Below are 20894 nucleotides of genomic sequence, written 5' to 3'. Positions count from 1 at the left end.
ATCAGTCAAAAAGTTTGATAATCTACCTTATCCCATTTTCTTTAAAAATATCTATTATATTTATTTAAAGTTAAGTCATAGTAGTCTGGCTTCTTATGAACACATCTATTGGTATCCAGTGGTATCAGTGCTATCATTGTCTTGAAGCCTTTTAGATTTATTCAGAGCGCTATGCTTGGACAAATTCATTCACTTTTTTTTTTTTTTTCTTAAATCCATCTCTATCTGTAGGGTTTGAGGTCAGTTCAGAACTGAAATGTCCAAAATTTTAAATCCAAATCAGTGAGGATCAATTGAAGTTGTTAATATCAGAGTAGTTCATTTGAGTGGTATTTATGGAAAGCAAATTCCAGTGGCATTCAAAGAAATGCATGTGATTTTCTTCCATTTTATGACCAGATGCTTTCAAGACTTTAAGATGTTTCACTTTAACTTCAAATTTCAATGAAATTTAAACTCCACTTGGCGGGATGATGGTCAGGAGCGTGCGCCCGTCCAGCGGGGCGAACAGCGGGTACAGCTTCCCCTTGAAGGTCCCGGTGAAGGTGTAGATGTGGGACTTGGTGTCGGCGTTGTAGAAGGAGATCTGGCCCTCCTCGTAATCCAAGTAGATGCCCATGCGTCGCGGCACGAGGCCCAACGGCAGCTGCGTCTCCGGCTTGCTGCATGCGTAAAACTGGTGCGTGCTGCGCCACAGGGCCCAGTAGCCCCGCTGCGGCGTCATGGGGAAGCGGCCGTGGCGCTTGGAGTCGGTGGTGGTCAGTCCCACGCGCCAGTAGCCGTTGTTGGCGATGTCCACCTCCCAGTAGTGGCGGCCGCTGACGTAGCCCTCCCAGCCCAGCACGCACGGCCAGCTGTCGAAGCGCTGCGAGCTGTACGGCAGTTCGGACATGGTTATCCCCTCCTGCACCTTGCGCTGGTCGTCCGACAGCTGCAGCCACGGGTGGTTGGTCATGGGGTCAAGAATGACGTCAGCTGTTAGGATGAGGAGAGACGGTCATCATGTTGTGAATGTGATGTCTATTGCCTCACTGCTGTGTGAATATGAGAAAATGTTTGTTCTCAATGCAAGTTGATCTTACCTGCTGCACTGGAAATCCAACTCCACACTGCAAACGGGAACCAGAAAACAGACGTTACATGCTGGCTCAGGCTCAAGGAGGTTTTATATTAAGTTCAGGCTGTGCACAAGTCCTACTGACTGAGGGAAATGTTTTCTAAAATGAGCACACACCTGAGTTGGGGATGTATCTTGGAGTTCCTGCTTTCCAGGTCCGCTGCTTCACCAGCAGCCATAACTGTGGGATCATTCTCTGAAAAGAAAAACAAAAAAAAACAGAAAAAATGTGTGTTAATTCCTCAATTCTACTTGTGGCAGTGTGGTTGGCGTGTGAAGCTAAGCAATAAATTGTTGGACAGAGTGACTCTTTACAGTGAATGCTCTGATAAGGCTGTTAACGGTGACACCACAGGGTTTATGATCGGAATAATAACTAACAGTCTCACTGCACTGTTTTTGTAGTGAGTGATGACTGTATTAATGCCAAAAGGTCATTGCCATGTATAAACAGAGCCAGAAGCGATTCACCGTTTGTGCCAGAAGCAATTCACTGTTACTGGAAGAGTTATTGTGAAAGGTCATTTGAAGTGTATGTGCTCTAACTGAACTTAATCAAACTGAAACCAGAGACAAAACCACAGAATATTTCTTGAAGTTTCAGTCAATCCTGTCCTCCTATCATCTGTGAATCTGCAGATAGTTTATCTGTTGAGTCTTTACTGCCAGTTATTAGCACAAGGACAGCGATGGGAGTGGGTTCATCAGTCCAGTAGCAGATCATGGTCATATAAACTTTATCACCATGTTCATTTATTCATGCTATCATTGAACATGCATCCAAAGAGCAGGGTCCACTCTAATCTGTGTGGATCAGTATATCACAAGTTATGTAAAGCAACAAATTTCATAACTTGGGATGTTCATCTCTGCGGTACGTGTCAAATGTAACATTCGTGTCAACATGTTTCATTCCACAATGTGATATCCAGCATTTTAAAACCTGACTTCTACTAAAGAGATTGTTGGTATGAAAGTAAAGCACATTATGGTTAAAGTTAGGATTAATTTAAAAACCCTTTCTTACAAAATAGTTCTGTTTCTGAGGACAGAATATTGATGAATGAATTTCAGGAAGTTGTTTTTTTTTTTTCCAGAATGGACATATAACATTTTGGAGTGAAACCCTTCATGTATGTGTGTGTGTGTGTGTGTGTGTGTGTCTCACCATGCTGTCCTCCTTGAGCAGAGACCAGGTGATGAACTCCAGCAGAGGCAGGAGGTTGACCAGCCTCTTCTTCTTCAGGCCCAGCAGGCGCAACACTTGACCGAGCTCGTCACTCGGCACGCCGCAGCTCTGCACACACACACACACACACACACACACACACACACGTCAAGACCGACATAAACTGCATGATCTCACACTGTTTCCTTTTCCAAAAGGGCATATCCGCCCTTTTCAAAAACATGACACCTGCACTGAGAATATAACCGTTGGCATGACAGTAAACTCACTATCTACTATATATTATTGAAGTTATTAGGTATCTTGATCTCTGTGCCTACTAGTTACAGGCCAGACAGCAGAAGAGCCATTCAAAATGTAATTTGCCTCTCTGGGTTCTGGTGACAACCATGTTTCCCCCTGGAATTTACTTCAAGTCTTTCCACCCCTCACCTCTGAGGCCCTCTGCAGCTCCTTGGCCCACTCCATGATCCTCATTTGCTTTTCCTCTTTGGCGTCCACCTCTTGTTCCGTCTCCTTTTCACAGCTGTCTGTCGCCCAGGGCGTCTCTTTCAGTAGCTGAGGACACAGAAGAGTGTAGTTCAGTATGGTTGTTTTTGCCTCAAAAGCAAAGTTTGATGTGTGGTTATTGGGTATATATTAAAATTGAGTTTAATCTAATGATGAAAATGTGGCAGAGATGAATGTTTCATAATATATTAGGTGGAAAAATCATGAATGCAAGCATGATTCCATTTCCATTTTAGGAATTTGGTTGATGCTTGTATGCAGAGTGACTAACACTGAGTGAGCAGTATCTCGCTGCTGGTAGAAACACACTGACTGTACCTGTGACCTTTCAGTTACAGGACAGTCTCTCCAGCCTCTGTGCCACCCCCACCCCCCCCCCCCCCCACCCCCCCCCACCCCCCCCCCACCCCACCCCCACCCTGTCACATGTCCCATGGTGTATCTACTGACCTTGTCGACGTGGTGGAGCTCGCTGGCCCACTCCAGGATGAGCTTCCTGCTCTCCTCCAGACTGCGCTCAGCTCGCCGGTCTGAGCTGTGGGCCTCCTTCTTACTGCTGCCCTCCTCCGGGTCGACCTCGCCCTGCAGCAACAACACAGCGTCAGTCAGGATCATACACTCTGGATAAGGTGTTTTACGGTCAAAGCTCGGTAAAATAGGGCAGCAGGTGTTTTTGTTTACACCACTTGATAGTTAGGCTACATATTTCAAAAGGTCATTCTGGTCAGAAAATCCACCAACTGTGGCCTATTTGTGGGTCAAAGCTCAGTTAAATAGGCCACATGGGGATGTTTTTCCATTCTCACAACCTGTCCCTCCTCTAACCTCATATGTAACTCCGACAGCGTCCATCAGATCACACCTGCTGTGTGTTGGAGCCCACCCTGCCTGCCCCAGCCCGTACAGGGCAGAGGGTAACTTAACTGGGCTGTAAAAGAGTCAACGACATGCATCCTATCAGCATCCACCCACTCAATTAACTCCGTCATCACTCTCTGCATGAGCAACCAAGTAATCATTTCCCGTAGCAACGCTTAACCGACCTGTATAATCTCTATGCTCATAAACTCTCATTCGCCCAAACTTGTTCGACCTCAGAGAGGAAACCCCTTACCTGTTAAGTAAGGGTCTTTTTTTATCTTGGCGCTGAGTCACAATTGTGGGTTTTAAAGTGAATTTCTGCACATCTGCAAGCTTTATCTGCACCTATGAACTTTTAACAAGGTAAAATGATCAACCATGATGGGTTACACCACCTTGTTTTCTGCTCTGGTCAGCCTCATAGCCTGTTCACAAGCAATGGACTCTCATCTGAAATGTTTTGTTTGCTTTTTTTTCCTGAGGTGGCAGCAATCTATGATAATCTCTATATTAAAAGAAATTGAGGGTTATAGGAAAATGGGGCAAACCCTCATCAGTATCTGGAGTTCCTTGCCTGGTTCCTCATGTCTACAGGTTTCACATGATGCACATCAGCCCTGCATTTCTCTACTGTCTATTTCCTTGTTCTTTGCCCTCATTATGTATCATTAAATTTGAAAGAGCGCTGAGATTAAATAGTGACTTTGATCTGTCTGCATTCTCTTTCGTTCTCCTTCCTTCCTTCCTTCCTTCCTTCCTTTCTCTCTCTCGGATCCTACCTTGCAGACTTGGTCCACTTGTTCCTTCCAGTGTTCGATGAACTGGACACACTCCTGAAGGCTGCGCAGATCCTTAAGGCCGTTCTGACGGGGATGTTGCTGCAGGACACACAACAGGTGATGTTTAATGTATTTACTTATATTCATAGATTTTTTATGAATTTCATAACCAACCTAGATGTGAAACTCATCAGATTGGTTTAGAAATGCATTCAGCCTCAACAGAGCAGCGCACAAGCAGAATATCGACACACACCAATAACAGGAGAGAAATATCAGTAACAACCAAACAAATAAATTAATTGGATTTGCTTGTCAGAGTGAAAATCAGGAAGGAAGGAAGTCAGGAAGTTGTGTTGGTGGCGTTCGTGCAGAGCACACCTTAAAAAGCTGCACAGTACAAACTGAAACCATTGGTGAGCCTGTGTACATGTGTGTGCATGTGTGTGTGTGTGTGTGTGTGTGTGTGTGTGCGTGTGTGTGTGTGCATGTGCGCTCCTCTGCACAGATGTGTATTGTACCTGTGAGTGTGTAGTCTTGGCGGTCCTGCTGGGGGCCGAGCTGTGGGCCGTGGTGCTCTCCTGCGGCAGGGTCCAGCGCACCGCTCCGATAGAGCTGCTCTGGGTGCTGCTCTCCTCCTTCAAGTCCGAGCTCAGCTCTGGGAGAGAGAGAGAGGCAGAGGAGATGAGCTTCAGCTGTCCAAGTCACTGTTAATGTGGCTTTATAGCTGACTGTCTCTTTCAATTGAGAATGGAGCAAGTCCAGAAAATGAGCAAAACATGAGAGTAAACTTTTTCTTGTTGTGAGACAGAGGAAGTAAATCCAAGTTAGATGATATAAATCGTTCCAAATAGCAAAGAAAATTGAATAAGCTTCGTTGGCTAAGTCCTTATGGAAATATGTCATCATCAAGCATTTACAGCTACAATCTAAGCAATTATTAACACGGATGGCCTTGATATCAGCTTGGATTTAATCCATGAATGATATGAACATTATTTAAGATCCACGCATCACGTAGACTTGATCTGAGCAAAGGTTCCAAATTATCAATCACTAATGTTGCAACAGTATAACAATAGTTGGATAAAGCAAAACACCTACTTTTCTTCAGAATACTCTTCATCTCGAAATGTGGCATTCTTACTCCTGAGAAAGAGAAAACACTTGTAAGATGCCTGGAGCTGTGAAGTCTGATGACTTAACATCACTTAAATCAAGCTTTACCACACCTATACAAATAAGAAATGAAACAGAAACTTTAAGAGCAAATATAAAGTGTAAATATGCAAGGCAGCTATTCTTTGTGAGACATAAACAATGTTACTGTAAAACCTTGATAAAGTTTCAGCCGACTTCAGCTGTACAGAACTAACATAAAGCTTTTGTCCAGCAGAAACTAATATAGAAGCTTTTGTCCAGCAGAAACCTTGAAGTAACCACCAGTATTGCCAAATAAAGAGAGAATTTTGTTACAAATACGCTCAACAATTCATTATTTCTTTCATTGTAAACAATAACTGACACCATCCCTCGTGAATAATTTCTTTCATGGTCCTATGACAAATCCAAACCATTGAAAATGATTTGTAATGTCAATGATACCTGAATGTCAATTAAAAACAAAGCAGACCAATTTTCCCAACTCCTTTTAACATCCAATGTGCCCACAACACAAAATCATTTACACTAAAAATGTATCAGATATCAAAGTAACAAAAAACATGTCCAAAAAATATTAGAATTTAAATATGTTAGTTACACATTAGGTCATATCAGACACATGCCGTCCTAATATTCCCAGAGTTCCCGTGGTTGTTGGTTGTCCTACCTGTTTCTGGAGGAGAGCAGGTGCAGGTCTGCTGGTGGAGGAGACTGGACGTCCGGCGCTGCCTGTCCAACTTATTTCTACCTTTCTGTGTCTCCCTGACCTTTGGACTTTTTATGGCCTCTGAGCTGGCGAGGCAACGTTTCTGCAGAGGAATCAAATATAAAATCCCTGCTGGCTTCCCGGCAGTCGCTGCTGTTTTACAATAAAGGCGGGATGAAATCATCTGTTTTATAACAGTGATAAGAGCAGGCTGAACTCTGGCCTTAGAGTGACGCAGATGATTTTCAGCTGGTATTACAATAGTATTACTAATAATACAATCATATTGATCATATTATTAATTAGTGGAGCTGACATACAACTGGAAGTGTGATGGGTTTTTTTTTAAATATATAAAATTATAATAATCTTTATTTATATAGCACTTTTTAGCATGTTAAAAATGTGTTAAAAAGTGCTTGAAAGAATGAAAAATTGAAAGCAAAACCAGTGCAAGCCAGGTAAGAAATATAAAAGTAGGGCAAGAAACATGAAAGTAATTGATAAAAGGAAGATCAAAAACTATAAACAAAAGATCCTTGTATCAAAGCAAGGCTATAAAAATGACTTCAAAGATTAGGAAATCAAGGCTCGATTGACTTGGTGGTTTGGGGTGAAACATTATCTAATGGTATGATTTCAGTATGAGCTGATGCAATGTTTGCCACATAGTGTGAGAAAAAGAAAAGAAAAGAGCATTTTATGATACAAATATGATTCATAATTAAATCAGGTTAGTCAGATCCAGTGCAGGAATGATTAATTTGTAGTAAAAGTCAGTCAAGGGCCTCATCATTCGCCTCATCAATACAGACCCTGACAGAAAAGCAGACCCTCTGCCTCCTCAATACCAAGATATCAGTCAGATCTTATGATGCCTTGACACACATAATACTGGTGATAGAAAGTGATAGCTGTTATTTACTCTAATCAATCTATCTTTTCCCGTTCTAACATAAACAGCCATAAAAGCTTCCATTTGGCACGCTGGCACACATTGAAGGAGAAGGGTTACGCCATCATGAACCTTCTGTCATAAACTTCATATCATATAAAAACCAATGTAAACATGATTGTTAGCAGTCGTTCAGACGTCACAGTGCAGTGGCTTCACACACAGACACGCACACACACGTACACACACACACACACACACACACACACACACACACACGTTGAAGTACACTGCAAATGAATGCATGAAAAGTGTAAAAAAAAAAAACAGCTATGATTAAGACCAAGATGTTTTATGTTAAAATGTTTTATGTTTGTTTAAATACCTGCAGTTAACCTTTTAGGGTTAGGATCCCCAACAGTGTTTCTGTAACATGAACATGAACTGACACTGGTCACACACACACACACACACACACACACACACACACACCTACACACACACACCCCTTCAACCTGTAGTCAACAATAATAGGCCATAAATGGATAAGAAGAGACGAGACAGTTATTATCTTTGGTGGCCTTGAAGCAACAATAAGATGAACGTTGAGTAGATCCGCCCAAACAATCTTCTTTTAAAACACTTCTGCAAACTCAGCATTTTAGGCTTGCAGTTACTTGAACAGTGGTGTTACCAGTCTCGTTTCCTGTTTTTACTTTTCACGTCTTTTTTTTTTCTCGTTGGATTTCTTACTACTGTTTTTGAAGCACTTTGTAACTGTAAGTGCTATATAAATCAATTTTATTATTATTATTAGATATGCTGTATATGTAGCTTTAGTTACTCTCTGCAGAAGAAAAAACTTCAGTAGTTTTTGGACTAATTAAGTATCAAAGTTGCCAGTTCCCAGTTAATTTTTTAGACTTCTCCAAAGGTGCTGAAAAAAAAGATGCAGGATCTTGACCCTTGACCCTGGTATTCTTAGTGTGGAATGATTTAGCTGGGGTTGAATTTGGTCAAAATCTTGATGGGAGTTCAGTTGTAATTAATTAATTAATGCTAGATTGGAGTTAAAGTTATATTAACAGTTGTTCCTATTGGCTTTCAATGAACACACTAATTTTGACTTTAAAAAATTGATTGTGTGCTTCCAGTCTATGGAGTGTGAGCTTGAAGTTACAGCGGACCCTGATTGTGATCTGCTGTCACATTATCAGATTTATATATGTCGCCATGGCAACAGGGACAACAGAGTTTCAATGAAGGTTATGTAGAAAGCGTTTGGTGATACCATTGGTTGACTGTCATGGGCGGAGGCACAACCGAGCCTCTGGATATCCAGAGCAGAGGTGAAACCAAACGTGTCATAACAGGGGAAATTGCCAGAATTATTATTATGATCATAGCATTTTAATTGCTGGTATAACTGCTGGCAAAGGAGAATCAAACCACTTAATGTACAAGTGGACTCAGTTTGGAATTTATTTTCATATTTTCAAATGCAGGAAAATACATCTATGTTACTTTTAAACAAATGTAAAAAAAACACCCCGACAAATCCAAACTCATTCACTGGAATCTTCTTGGCTTTAAAAACAACAATTTAAGACTTAGATTTAGAAGATTTAACAGGAGTAGGCGGTCTGGTCCTCATGATGAAAAGTTATGTAAAAATAAGATACAGGCGCTTTTTTATCCCTCGTTAGCTTTATGCTCACTCTCACAAGAATTTACTAATTTGACCTGTTTCCTTTAAGGCAGACTCAGGAATATGAGGCACCGTCGGCTCTAAAACAGTAAATTCTAAGAGGAAGACAATCAACTTTTCCAATCACAACAACACCTAAAGATCTGTGTGACAGTGCTGATGGGTGACATTTGAAAAAAATATCTCAGATTTTGTTTGGAGATGAAATAAGATGAGATGAAAGAATCCCGGTGAGGAAACTGTGTTTGTATATATATATATGAAGAGTTTTGTTCCAAAATGAGATTTCCACCATTTAACCCACCCACTCTCCTATATTGACTGCTGACATGAAAGTCAATTAACACATTTGCTTATAAAACAGACAGAATCATTTATGTTTTTCCAATATTGCCTGATGAATGTCAGGTAGCAACATTTTTTCCAAAATATAGCAATATAGCTTTTTGAAATGAAACCCTTCATATACTTATATGCATATAAAAGTGGCATCACATCTCTGATTCTACCTAAGTCTAAAACAAGCAATGCTCCGTTAGTGCAGAACCTTACAAATATGTACATACAAGTAGACGCATATAAAAAAAACATGAATGTCGATGTGTATCAGATGCTGTCGTTTTTTGACAGAAGACTGAGATATTGAGATACTGAGACTGTTGGGTTCAAGCTAATTTCTCATGAGTGCAAGATATGTGAATTTCCCCATGAAATGTTTAGTTCCAGTTCTTGAAAAATTGCTTGAAGATGATGGTCTCCCTCCCTTGTGGCAGGATCTCCACCTGAACAATAGAATACAGAGTTTACATATATTTTAACTGCTGATTGTATACGCATAAAGCATTTACAGTACAGCAAATGGTTTCATTTAGTGGAGGTGATAATCCCAGACCTGTAAAATATCATTTAACATCATAACAAGCTGCAAGTTTACAGTAAGGATGAGAATGTATCTGGTTTTCCTTTGTACAGTTTGGCACCAGACAGAACAGTTGCTACAGTAATGTCTAATCTAATATCTAAGGCTCACCTGTGTTTTCATCCTGGGGTAGTTCATTTGCTGGATGAAGTTATCCGCCATCTTTAGGGCCTCCCTCTTCTCCTCAGCATTGGCTCCGCTACCTGTCGGCCATCAATGAACTAGATTGGTACTTGTGGTTGAAGAGGTGCAGCCATGTGCTGCCATTCATTCTTGTACAGTATGAAAATCAACTTCCACAGACTTGAGAATTACCGAGCCTTAATTTGGTTTTGTCATCATTTCTCTGTTTTATTCTTACTTTATTGTGCCTGAGTTGAGTGTTTTCATTTCAGTGCTGCGTTACGGTACACTCTGCTTTCTGTCAAACACCTGACGCCCACAGCAAGAAATGGAAGTCTTAACCAGGAAATAATCCCTCAAAATATGTCGCCTTACAAACTTTACTGTCACATCTGTGTCTTTTTATTTGAGGTGTCTTTGTTAGCTGAGACAGCAGTTAATTTCAAGCTAAGTTTGACACCATAAAGTAAATAAAGTAATAAAGTAAATGTTGAAAAAATTAGTGAATGGACTATAACTCAAAATGACAGGAGAGGAAGAGATGGCTAAACTCTGATATCTCACCTCAGTCTCATCTCCCCATGAAAGTGTTGATCAACATTTTTCACAATGCTTGTAAAACAATTCATTCAATTAGCTACTGATCAAACAACTGTCCCCAGGTATGCTTTTCAGGAGGCAGAGGTTTTCTGGTTGGGGGTCGAGTATTTCCTCACCTTTCCAGACGAAGATCTTTCCGTTGGCCCCGTTGTCCAGAATGAAGCAGTCGTCGCGCACCAGCAGCTCCTTGGCAAATGGGCTCTTCTCCGACACTTTGGTCATCGTCATCGAGCCTGTCGCATCAGACACCTGTGGAGCAAATGAACACAGGGTTTCTCTTTTGTTTGATTACAAAAAGCAGGTTTAACACAAAAACGTTTTTAGACACAAATATAGTAATAGTTTTGGCATATGGATGCAATATTGACTGTTTGGCAAGTGAAGCTACCTTGTAGAGGGAGGCAGAGTTGGAGGCGTCTGCTTTGCTGTCCTCCTCTGGAGTGCTCTCTGCGAGCGCTGGCACCGGGCCCAGGACCTGCTCATCAAGAGAGTGGGGATGTTTATGTAAGCAAAGCTGACACCAACCTCAGAAACCTTAGCGACTGAAAAAACAGATTCGGAGCTTTCTTTGGGACTGATTTCTTCTAGTGTCACTTGATTTCAAAGCATTTTTTATATTGACAACCATTCTGCAATGGATTCTGATGATGGTGGTGAATCACAGTAAACATTAATAATGTCCTCTATAAGTATAAAGTATGAATTAAGTGACTGTTATTGAAGGGAAGATTCGTAAGTGACTATCAACCTCTTATCTTAGTCTACCAAGTCTTTAGAATTAAATGAAACATTTGAATACACTGAGGCACAGCCTGCTGAACTGAGAGGACAACTGTTAAGAGAGTTTACCTTGAGCATCTCTGGTGGCTCCTCCCCCTCGCAGATGTCCACGATGCGGGCTTTACCGTGTCTGTCTGTGTCACGGATCAGCGAGGCGATCTCGCGCACTTTCTGCTTCTCGAAGATGTTGGCCTGGGAGCCGATCCACGACATGATGGTCTGGAAGCCGAGGAAGCAGCATGAGATCATATAAGTCTGACAGTCTCACTGCATGTTTCACAGCAAACCATTTCATTTTTTTCAATATAGCTACATGGCATATTTTTCATTTAACCTCCTATATATTAGGCATACAGATCTACTCAGATTTAGGGAAGTACCAGGAGAGTCTACTGTTACAGTTGTCACTTTGACTTGATTTTCAAGATCAGATTCAAAAGATCAGACTTGATGAGGCCACATAACTGTATGTCCACACTAGGCTTAATTACAGCTGTTATGCTTCTCCTGTTGTATTTATTTAAATCTGTACCTGCATTACTTACTACCACTTTCCCTTTTCATCTCCTTACACTGCTTGTATTCCCATTGTGGCTGGATTATGTTAAAAAAATGTAGTAGTAAATTCAATCACAATGTTAGCCTGACCACTTCCATATCTGGTTTTTGAAAGCAATGTGAGCAAAATACATTTTTTGTATGTCCAGACCTGTCACTCAGCTGGATCGAAAGAGAAAAACTTTCACTGAAATGTGTAAAAACTGTAAAAGCTGGATTTGAGGAGTGTTTTCTCTCACCTCGCCGAGGTCGAGGATGAAGCAGTCTCCCTTGTTGAAGCTCTCCCAGGACAGCTCCACCTCCTTGGCACGGATGTTGCGCTTCCCTTTGATCTGGTACAGCCTGTGCACCGTCCCCGAACCCTGAGCCCTCCTGAAGCCGGACTCCACGCCTCCCTCCTGTGAGGAAAGGGGCATGTTCAGTTGAAGGCAATATCATTTCCTTCCCAGGTACTGATTACAGAAGTGTCTGACTTTTATTTAGAAGTGTCTGACTTTGTTTTACCAGGCCTAACATGGCACGCATGGAAGCCGTGTGCACACGAATGCACTTTGGCACAGAGAAGTCATAATATCGTGGATACTGTAAAACGTTTATTTGTTTTCAAACAATAAAAAGATACTCTGATATGAGTGATATGTTTGTTTTTTAAGTCCAAGTTTTTGATTTCGGATCGAAAACCTCAGATGCCTCAGAATGAAATATCCCACAATGTGAAACCACTTGCAATTGTTACATAATTAGTACAATTATTGGAATTTCTTTGTGGGTTTGTGGTTTTGCAAGTGTATCAATTATAAATTAAACTGTACAAGGCAATCTGGTGTGCACGCATGTGTCATAAGGTGAAAACCTTGTATCTCCAAATTGTCAAGTTTTGAGGCTGCTTTTAGAGAAAAGCAGCCTTGTTTTTAGCTTGATCACCATGCATTTTTGAGTTTATCCAATGGGGCTTGAAAGGGTTTCATGATTGCCGATTTTTTCAAACCCATAGAGGACCACATAGTTCTTCAACTGGAGTTACAATTATTGAATACACCAAAATTGGAGTTACAAGGTTTTCACACGACGACAGCGATAGTCTCATGAATTTCACCGGTATTTCAAAGTTTTTCAGTCATCCAAACATTTCACTAGTTCAAACAGCCTCCAGAATTAAGGCTATCCCGCTCTTGGCTGGTCCCCACCTTGTAGCTGACCCCTCTGGGGAAGAGGATCATGAACTCCGGGGACTCGTAGCCCTGAACCTGCCGGTGCTGAATGGGGTCGCCACCCAGGAAGTTGTCCAGCTGGGTGGCCAGCATGGCACACGCCACCTGCTCGTCCCGAGACGACTTCTCACCTGCCAGACACAGAAACAGAAAGAATTAAGAAAGCCAGAAAATGTCAGTTAAAAAGAATGAAAGTGTTACTCAGATCGCACTTGGTATGTCAAGTTTTTCAGGCAGCGACTCCTTTCATGGTAGAGGTGAAAGAGACAGAGCAGATAAAGAAAAAAAGAGAGAGGAAGTGACAGAGAGAAGAAAGAGAAGCGAGGATAGAGACAGAAGAAAGAGAGAGAGAGGAAAAAGAGAACAGGTATCAACAGCGAGGTCAGAGAGGTTAAGATGTCAAAAAAGGGACGCGGTGAGGGAACAAAGAGGCGCTGACGGGCGTGATGGGTGATGGGTAGTGAAGACAAAGGGGATGAGAAGAAACAGACAGACAATGACAACACAGGGGTCATGGGTTGTGAGGGAGGGAGGGAGGGAGGGAGGGAGAGAGGGTTCGGAGAGATGCATGCTTGAGCAGCGAGAGAGCCCTCTCCGAGCTGTGACAATCAGCTTAGTGTTACCTAAGCACCGGATACATGCTGGAAACAACAGCCACATTTGAGTACTGTAACAGTCCTCCTGCATTTTTAACGAGCCCTGCTCAAAACCTGACCATCCCTTTTCCCTCGGGAGTTCTTCCCCCCTTTTGTATCTCTCTCTCTCTCTCTCTCTCTCTCTCTCTCATCATCCTCCCGTCCCGCTCCATCCAGCCTCTCTCTCCTCACACAATTACGCAATGGGTCAGCGTTGTGTCTCATGTGTCATCACCATTAGCGGGAGGGTTATTAGCTTTTCAACCGCAGGCCCTTAATTAGGTGTGTAGTGCTCTCAGGACGTTGGCTAGCACTTTGGCTAGACCGAGTTAAGCCTAAAAGACAAGCATCCCTTATCTCCAAGTGATGTGGCGCTGAGTCACTCCTGCCTCCTTAAGGATGGAAACACCTTTCCACTCCAGTCAGAACAGCAGAGTCACTCCCCATCTCTTCAAACACAGACTCTCCCCACTGAAAGATATCCCCTTGTCTCTTCTCATCTCTCCCTTTTGCTCTTATTTTGTTTCTTTTCCTAGCAATTCTCACTCCTGGAAAAGAGAGCTTTCCATGTGCTTTTCTTTGATAAATAAAAGGAATCTAATTGAATCTGTTGTACAACATCAGTGATGGATTTAATTCCAAAAAGAGATACCATCAGTTGTAAAATGTGCCACCTACTCAGACACAAAGGCAAAGGCTCACTATTGATGTATTAGCTATCTTAAGCCCTTTACAAAAACAACATTCTCAAGGATCAAATATACTATACCAGTCAAAAGTTTGGACACTCCTGATTGAATGTTCTATGTTTTTCATTATCTTAAAGCCATTTTGATCTAAAGGCTTATGCTTAAATGCTTGAAATTTGTTTCTTAGACAAATATAAATGGTGAAGTTGATGCCTATGTATGAATTTCTTTCCAAAGCCTTTGCCTTTCCATCAAGGCAAAGGGCGGCTACTTTAAAGAATCTAAAATATAAGATAGTTTTGATTTGTTTAACACTTTGTTGGTCACTGCATAATTTCATTTGTGTTATTTCATAGTGTTGATGTCTTTACTATTATTCTAAAATGTGGAAAATAGTAAAAATAAAGAAAAATGTGGTGTGTCCAAACTTGACGTGTACAGCATTTTGTAATGAAACCTCTCATATGTACAGTACATAAACACAGATGTGTCTCCAGTCTCTCACCTATCCACATGTGCAGGTCGGCCCCCAGCTGCCCGCGGTTCTCCAGCACCAGGTAGGAGTCTCCGTTGAAGAAGGCTCCCACCTCCGAGCGATCCAGCAGCACCGCCTTCATCTTCTCCACCCTCCACACCCGGAGGCCCGGCTCCCGGATCTCTGGCCCAAACTGCCCCGGCGCCGCCTGGAATCGGAGCATGCTGCATGGAGAGAAGAGGAGGAGAAGGGTGGTAAGGAGGGGAGAAACTGGCTGAAAAAGTAAGTGTGAATACTTATAAGTGTGTAGTTGTTTCTGTTTGGGGCTGGATGCAAGGCTTTGGTTGAAGTAAGGAGAAGCAAAAGCAGAAGTTGACCCACACAGTCCTTACAAATGAGGGAAGTAGCTAATTTGTCACAATCAGAAGGCGAGTAACTATTAAGAGGAGGAGAAGGGTGGTAAGGTGAAAAGGGGAGGGAAGGATCGGTAAAAATACGCAGCAGAGAAGAGTAGGTATGGAGAGATTTGGCCCTAAGTGTACGGATGGAAAAGCTTGGGAGAGAATCAGGGCAGGGAATTAGGTTTTGCTTTTGCTAAAATAGGACCGTTTTGCTATTTTACCTGCCAAATATGATTTTTACAATGGAAAAGGGGGAAACAGACCTCTGAACATTTGTCTTATCAGCTGCCAAAGTGACTGGTAGGTTCGCCAAATTTACCCTGGAGGTTTCTCCCATGGAGGGGGAGAAACTGGCTGAAAAAGTAAGTGTGAATACTTATAAGTGTGTAGTTGTTTCTGTTTGGGGCTGGATGCAAGGCTTTGGTTGAAGTAAGGAGAAGCAAAAGCAGAAGTTGACCCACACAGTCCTTACAAATGAGGGAAGTAGCTAATTTGTCACAATCAGAAGGCGAGTAACTATTTCTTTGACTTCCTTTCTGACGTCCGGGACAAGGAACAGAGTTAGAAGGTGGCAGCTGGATTAAAACAACTTCAACTTTACTATGATAAGAAAATCTCTACTGTTCTGCGCATGGGCTGAAAAATGTGACTTTTGAGTGTATGCCAAAGAAAGTTTATGAAAGTGTAACTGCAAAGACCTGGATCCGAGTCAAACACCTACAAACCACAATCCCCAGAAGAAAGACAGAGACAAGGATGTGGTTAATGTGATGAGCGCTATTAGTTAGAAGAGAAGAACCAAAATGAGGGGTTGTGTTGCTGCATTAGCTACATGACATCACTTTTATGCAACACAACACCAGGCAGACATACCAGCGCCACGCTATTGTCATTGCACAAAATAGGGCGCGCCTATACGCAAGCTGGATCATGTCACATATGAGCATGAGCCAGGTATAGACTTGAATCACTCAAGTATACACTTCTCTCTCTCTTTCACACTTATCTCACCTTATTGCACAAGAAGAAAGAAGAAAGAGAAATGTGTCACCCATCTATATACGTCTCTCTCTCTCCTACTATCTTCTTTCACCATGTCCTGCTATATTTTGTTTTACAGAGAAGACAGAGAGAAAGAGAGAGATGTATGTATATAGAGGAGTCACTCAACTATATACCTCTCTCTCTCTTCCTCTCGTCTCTCACTCTGTCCCACTATGTTTTCTTCTGGCTACAACTGCCAGAATTGAGATACACACAGCTCTTACTTTCTGGCCTCTCTCCTCATCAAATGTGTCCATGTCATGATTTCCAGGTAAGGATCAGAGTAAGCAAATGATAAGAATCACAACTCCAGAGTTGCAGATTTAAAAACCAGAACTAAAAACATTCATCAACTGGAACACATAATATTGTTTAGATACCACTGGTCCAGTATCACTTTTCAAAAGTGTTATTGCTCTCATGCAGAGAAAGAGCAATGAAGGCCTATTTGGTTTGCTTTATCAGAGAAACTACACCCAAGAGCAAATGTCCAAACATAAACAGACTGCAATGGAATGCACTTCATAGCTGTTGTAAAATGCATTACTTCATATTTAAATGTTTGATGTGCAACTCCATGCTTCTGTAGATATATATAGATATATATATAGATAAGTCTTCTTTGGATGATAATGCACAAACATTTGAAACCTTATATGGTTCCCACAGTGCAGCTACATGAAACAGTATCTGTTGAGGTTTCCGTTCTGTCAAACAGCTGTCGATAAAAACAGGCCCTGTGCACCACAGGGGTTCTGATGTTTTCAGTATCTATTCTGCATCAATATAATTGTTGCAGTCTCAAAGTAAATAAACATTAAAGACAAACATATACTTCCAAATAACATGGGTGGAGCATTAACTACATCTTCCAAGATAATTATTATTATTACTCAGCAGTTTGTTTCAATTTAGCTGCTAGACAGGCGCCAGGCAGCAGCCTTTACTGATAAAGGAGGAATGGAGCAGAACGAACGTGGCTCAGTGTAAATAACCTCAATCGGCGTGATTATAGTGATTACAGTCGATTGAGGACACAATAACTAGGGACACTAATCCACCATATCTGATGCTTCCTCCAACTCTCTTACATTGTGTGTGTGTGTGTGTGTGTGTCTGATCAGAAAGGATGTAAACTACAGTGCTGTCTCGCACCGGCAAAAAATGAATGCAATGCAAACTTTGAGGCAAAATCTTGATTTATCTCCAGACTAAAATACAAATACAAAACTACTCCTCAGACAGCGGGAAAAATGAGAACCTATCAGAGCTACGTGTTTGCTTTGTGGCAGATCGCAGAACAGAATCACACTGCACAGGATGTCAGCGCCGGCTCCACCCTTTTCCTGCTGTCACCAGCGGTTTCAAAGCCACGCACGGTTTTACAGTTTCCAAGTTACTCAATCGTCTACTCTCTCCTGATATCTGATATCATAAGTAATATAATTTATCTCCCTCCCATCATTTTAACGAACCACGGCCAGTAAAGAGGTGCCGTGTTTGAAGACATCAAAACAAAGGAGTAAAAGTGACTGTCAAAAGAAACAGAGACAGACAGAGAGACAGTAAATATTTGAACGCATAAAATGGTAGGTAGGACAGGAGCGAGGAGAGGGAGGAGAGGAGAGAGAGAAAGGGCCGACGGCAGCACATGCAAGGGCCCTCGGGCGGGTTAGGGTTACAGTGCTTAGACAGCCACTTGAAGAGTAAGTAAGGGACGGAGAGAAAAAGCCCCGATCCACTTAACTGTATGTTCTCCCCTGGTACCTCCGGCATGATGCCTGACTCCGGCTCCATTCTGCGTGTCCACTGGAGTGTGTGTGTGTGTGTGTGTGTGTGTGTAAGGGATCGAGAGGGCTGGCGAGGAGGAGTGTTTGCGCTCACCTGGCCTGGTTAGCTTATATGTGGGAGGTAACTGGAGCCGGGGTGATGATACCCGCGGCCCGTGGCTAGGACGCCGTGTGTGTGTGTGTGTGTGGTGGTGGGGGGGGGAGTCGGGTTCCTGGTTCCTGGCTAAAGCTAAACACCAAGCTGATAATTACTGGGACAGTTCCCCTCTTCCCCTCTCTTCTCTCCTGACTCCAACTCTTCCTCCTCTGCCTCGTCCCCGCCTTTTGTGCGGCCCTGCGCTCTCGGCTGTCTCCCCGCTTTCCATGGACAGGGTGAAGGAGAAAGCGACAGATAAGAGTTGAAAGGTTGGAGACCCTCTCTCTCCTTCCCTCTTATTCTGCTTCTTTTCCCAGCACTCGCTCTTACGTTATTGTTCTGACTTCACGGCACGAAGGCCCTGACCTTTGCACTCCTTATTTTTCCTCGCTTGTCATTTTTGGTGATACAGGAATCAAATTGTGTTGGTCAATTTGGATAGGAGCCTGAGCGAAATGCATAAAAAAGTATACTGAACAAAAATATAAATGCAACATGTCAAGTTTTGGTCCCATGTTTCATGAGCTAAAAAAATATAAAATATCCCATAATTTTTTCCACAAAAAAAGCGTATTTCTCTCAAATCTTGTGCACAAATTTGTTCCCATCCCTGTCAGTGAGCGTTTCTCCTTGGCTGAGAATGGTTAAAGTAAAATTGTTGCATGTTGCGTTTATATTTTATTTCAGTATAAATGTAAAAAATAGGACTTCTTACATGTGCTGTTGATCCAATCACTTACTATGAGGTATTAGTATGAAAGAGATTGATTCTTAAACACCCCTTTTCTCTCTCCACTAATCTCTTTAAAAAGCATTGATTTCAAATTACAGTTTAATCACTACCGAGGGCATTCATCTCTATAATCCAATCTAATGACTTTCGGTGGGGAACAAAGAAAGGAAGGAAGTGAGGAATAAAGACAAAAGGGAGTCGTTTCTTGTCTTGAGATGTGGCCAAAGAGAAGGCAAGGCAGGCCGAGAGGTTGGGAGAAAGAAACTGGCCCTTTGGCCTTGGCCACTGGGGCGGTTAGTGGAGTCTGGTTAGATGATGAAGAGAGAGAGAGAGAGAGAGAGAGAGAGAGAGAGAGGGGTAGAGATGGAGACATAAGGTCAGAGATAGGGTACAGGGGTCACTGAACCAATCAGTCATTCATGCGTTGTTAACCAGACAGAAATATGAGAGCAGACAATATGCAGGCAGACAGAGGAGGCGTGGAGAGACCTGAGAGCAATCTGTCGATTGACTGTGTGTGTCTGTGTGTGTGTCTGTGTGGTGTGTGTGTGTGTGTGTGTGTGTGTGTGTACAGCTCGGTGTACTGTATGTTTATGAGATTAAGAGACTGAAATCAAGACAGTCCGATAAAGACGGGGGGAGAATTTGAGAAGACCAGTGGACAAAGAGGAATGAGAAAGCAAATATAGTGCAATACGAATCATAAAAGTACCAAGGTGGGTACCAAAGAAACTAATGACAGTCTGTCATGAAAGATTATATCATATATTATGATGATATATTATTTTTCTCTTTTTTTTTCTTTTTTTAATTTCTTTTTTCTGGTCTTATTTTACTCTTGTGAAGCACTGCTTCAAGGTGCTATATAAATAAACTGTATTTACTTACTATACTTACTATAAGACTGTACTGCTACAGCTATGGGACAATTTGCCTATTAACCTATATTAATAGCAACCTGACTGCACTAAAGGCACAACACTCTAGGCTCTCTAGATACCACTTCCACACTCAACACTAAACCTCAAGTAAGTTATGAAACAGCTGTAAAATCGAGACCATGAACACGCAGGCAGTGAGACAGACAGACACAGGGTGGGAAGAAGAATATGAGACTGATAACAGAAGATTTTAGAGTGAAGCAGAGAGGGAGCGAAAGAGTGTGGGTGGAAAGATGGATGTTACAGTGAGTGGAGTCACCAGAGTGAAACTGAAGGTTTACTGTCCCGCCCTGAGATTCCTCTGCTAGTTTCAGGAAGGAATGTCAGATGTGCAGATTTGGAAAGGAGTGTATGGGACGAAAAATAAAGGGAAAAGAAAAGGAAAGGAAAACAAGAAAAGAGGAAAAAATGGAAGAAAGGGTAAAATTGACTCTGGGATTGTAAAGCAGAATATGAAGTAAAAAAAGTTTTGTGGTTGGACTTACCTTGCAAAGTGAGGTGGAGGTATAGGAGAGAGCACGTCCGAGCAGAGAGTGGAGAGAAATGCAATCAGGCAGGGACAAACGCGTCCTAAACACACAAACTCTCTCTCTCTCTCTCTCTCTCTCTCTCTCTCTCTCACACACACACAAAACATGGATATTTCCTGCCTCTGTCTGCGGTCTTAGCCCAGCCCCCTGACTCACACACAAAAGCAACAAAAAAGTGCGGAAACTTGACTGAATAGGAACTGAGGTGTAAGCAGAATTTAAGTTAAAACCAGAAGGACAGTAAACTAGGCTAATTTGAGAAAAACCTTGTTCTATTTGGTGGAGTGGCTCATTTCTTATCCTGTTTATCATCTAAGTCTTTTTAGACCTTGCCTCAGTCTTTTAGTTTTTTAAATCCTGAAGGCAGAATAGTTTAAGCATTTTTCAGCAAAGCCCACGC

The 20894-nt window shown here is 42.1% G+C and overlaps 2 protein-coding genes across 2 annotated transcripts; both read right to left on the bottom strand.

Moving 5' to 3' along the window:
- Positions 1–451: 451 nt before the first annotated feature.
- Positions 452–5597, bottom strand: LOC139919676 (uncharacterized). Its single transcript, XM_071909472.2, has 9 exons — positions 5561–5597; positions 4978–5114; positions 4457–4555; positions 3267–3398; positions 2739–2864; positions 2286–2414; positions 1235–1313; positions 1083–1109; positions 452–975 (listed from the first exon to the last, which is right to left on the bottom strand). The coding sequence occupies exons 1-9, from the start codon at positions 5595–5597 to the stop codon at positions 452–454; spliced, it is 1290 nt and encodes a 429-aa protein (XP_071765573.2).
- Positions 5598–8689: 3092 nt separating this feature from the next.
- Positions 8690–20570, bottom strand: capgb (capping protein (actin filament), gelsolin-like b). Its single transcript, XM_071909456.2, has 9 exons — positions 20450–20570; positions 14950–15143; positions 13097–13251; positions 12149–12307; positions 11421–11570; positions 10960–11046; positions 10688–10820; positions 9960–10051; positions 8690–9711 (listed from the first exon to the last, which is right to left on the bottom strand). The coding sequence occupies exons 2-9, from the start codon at positions 15140–15142 to the stop codon at positions 9646–9648; spliced, it is 1035 nt and encodes a 344-aa protein (XP_071765557.2). The 5' UTR covers position 15143; positions 20450–20570; the 3' UTR covers positions 8690–9645.
- Between the last annotated feature and the right edge of the window lie 324 nt (positions 20571–20894).

The sequence above is a fragment of the Centroberyx gerrardi genome, chromosome 23, assembly GCF_048128805.1.
Source record: "Centroberyx gerrardi isolate f3 chromosome 23, fCenGer3.hap1.cur.20231027, whole genome shotgun sequence".
Lineage (NCBI taxonomy): Eukaryota > Metazoa > Chordata > Actinopteri > Beryciformes > Berycidae > Centroberyx > Centroberyx gerrardi.
Note: the sequence above shows the minus strand (reverse complement) of the source record. Positions and strands in the feature narration are given on the sequence as shown.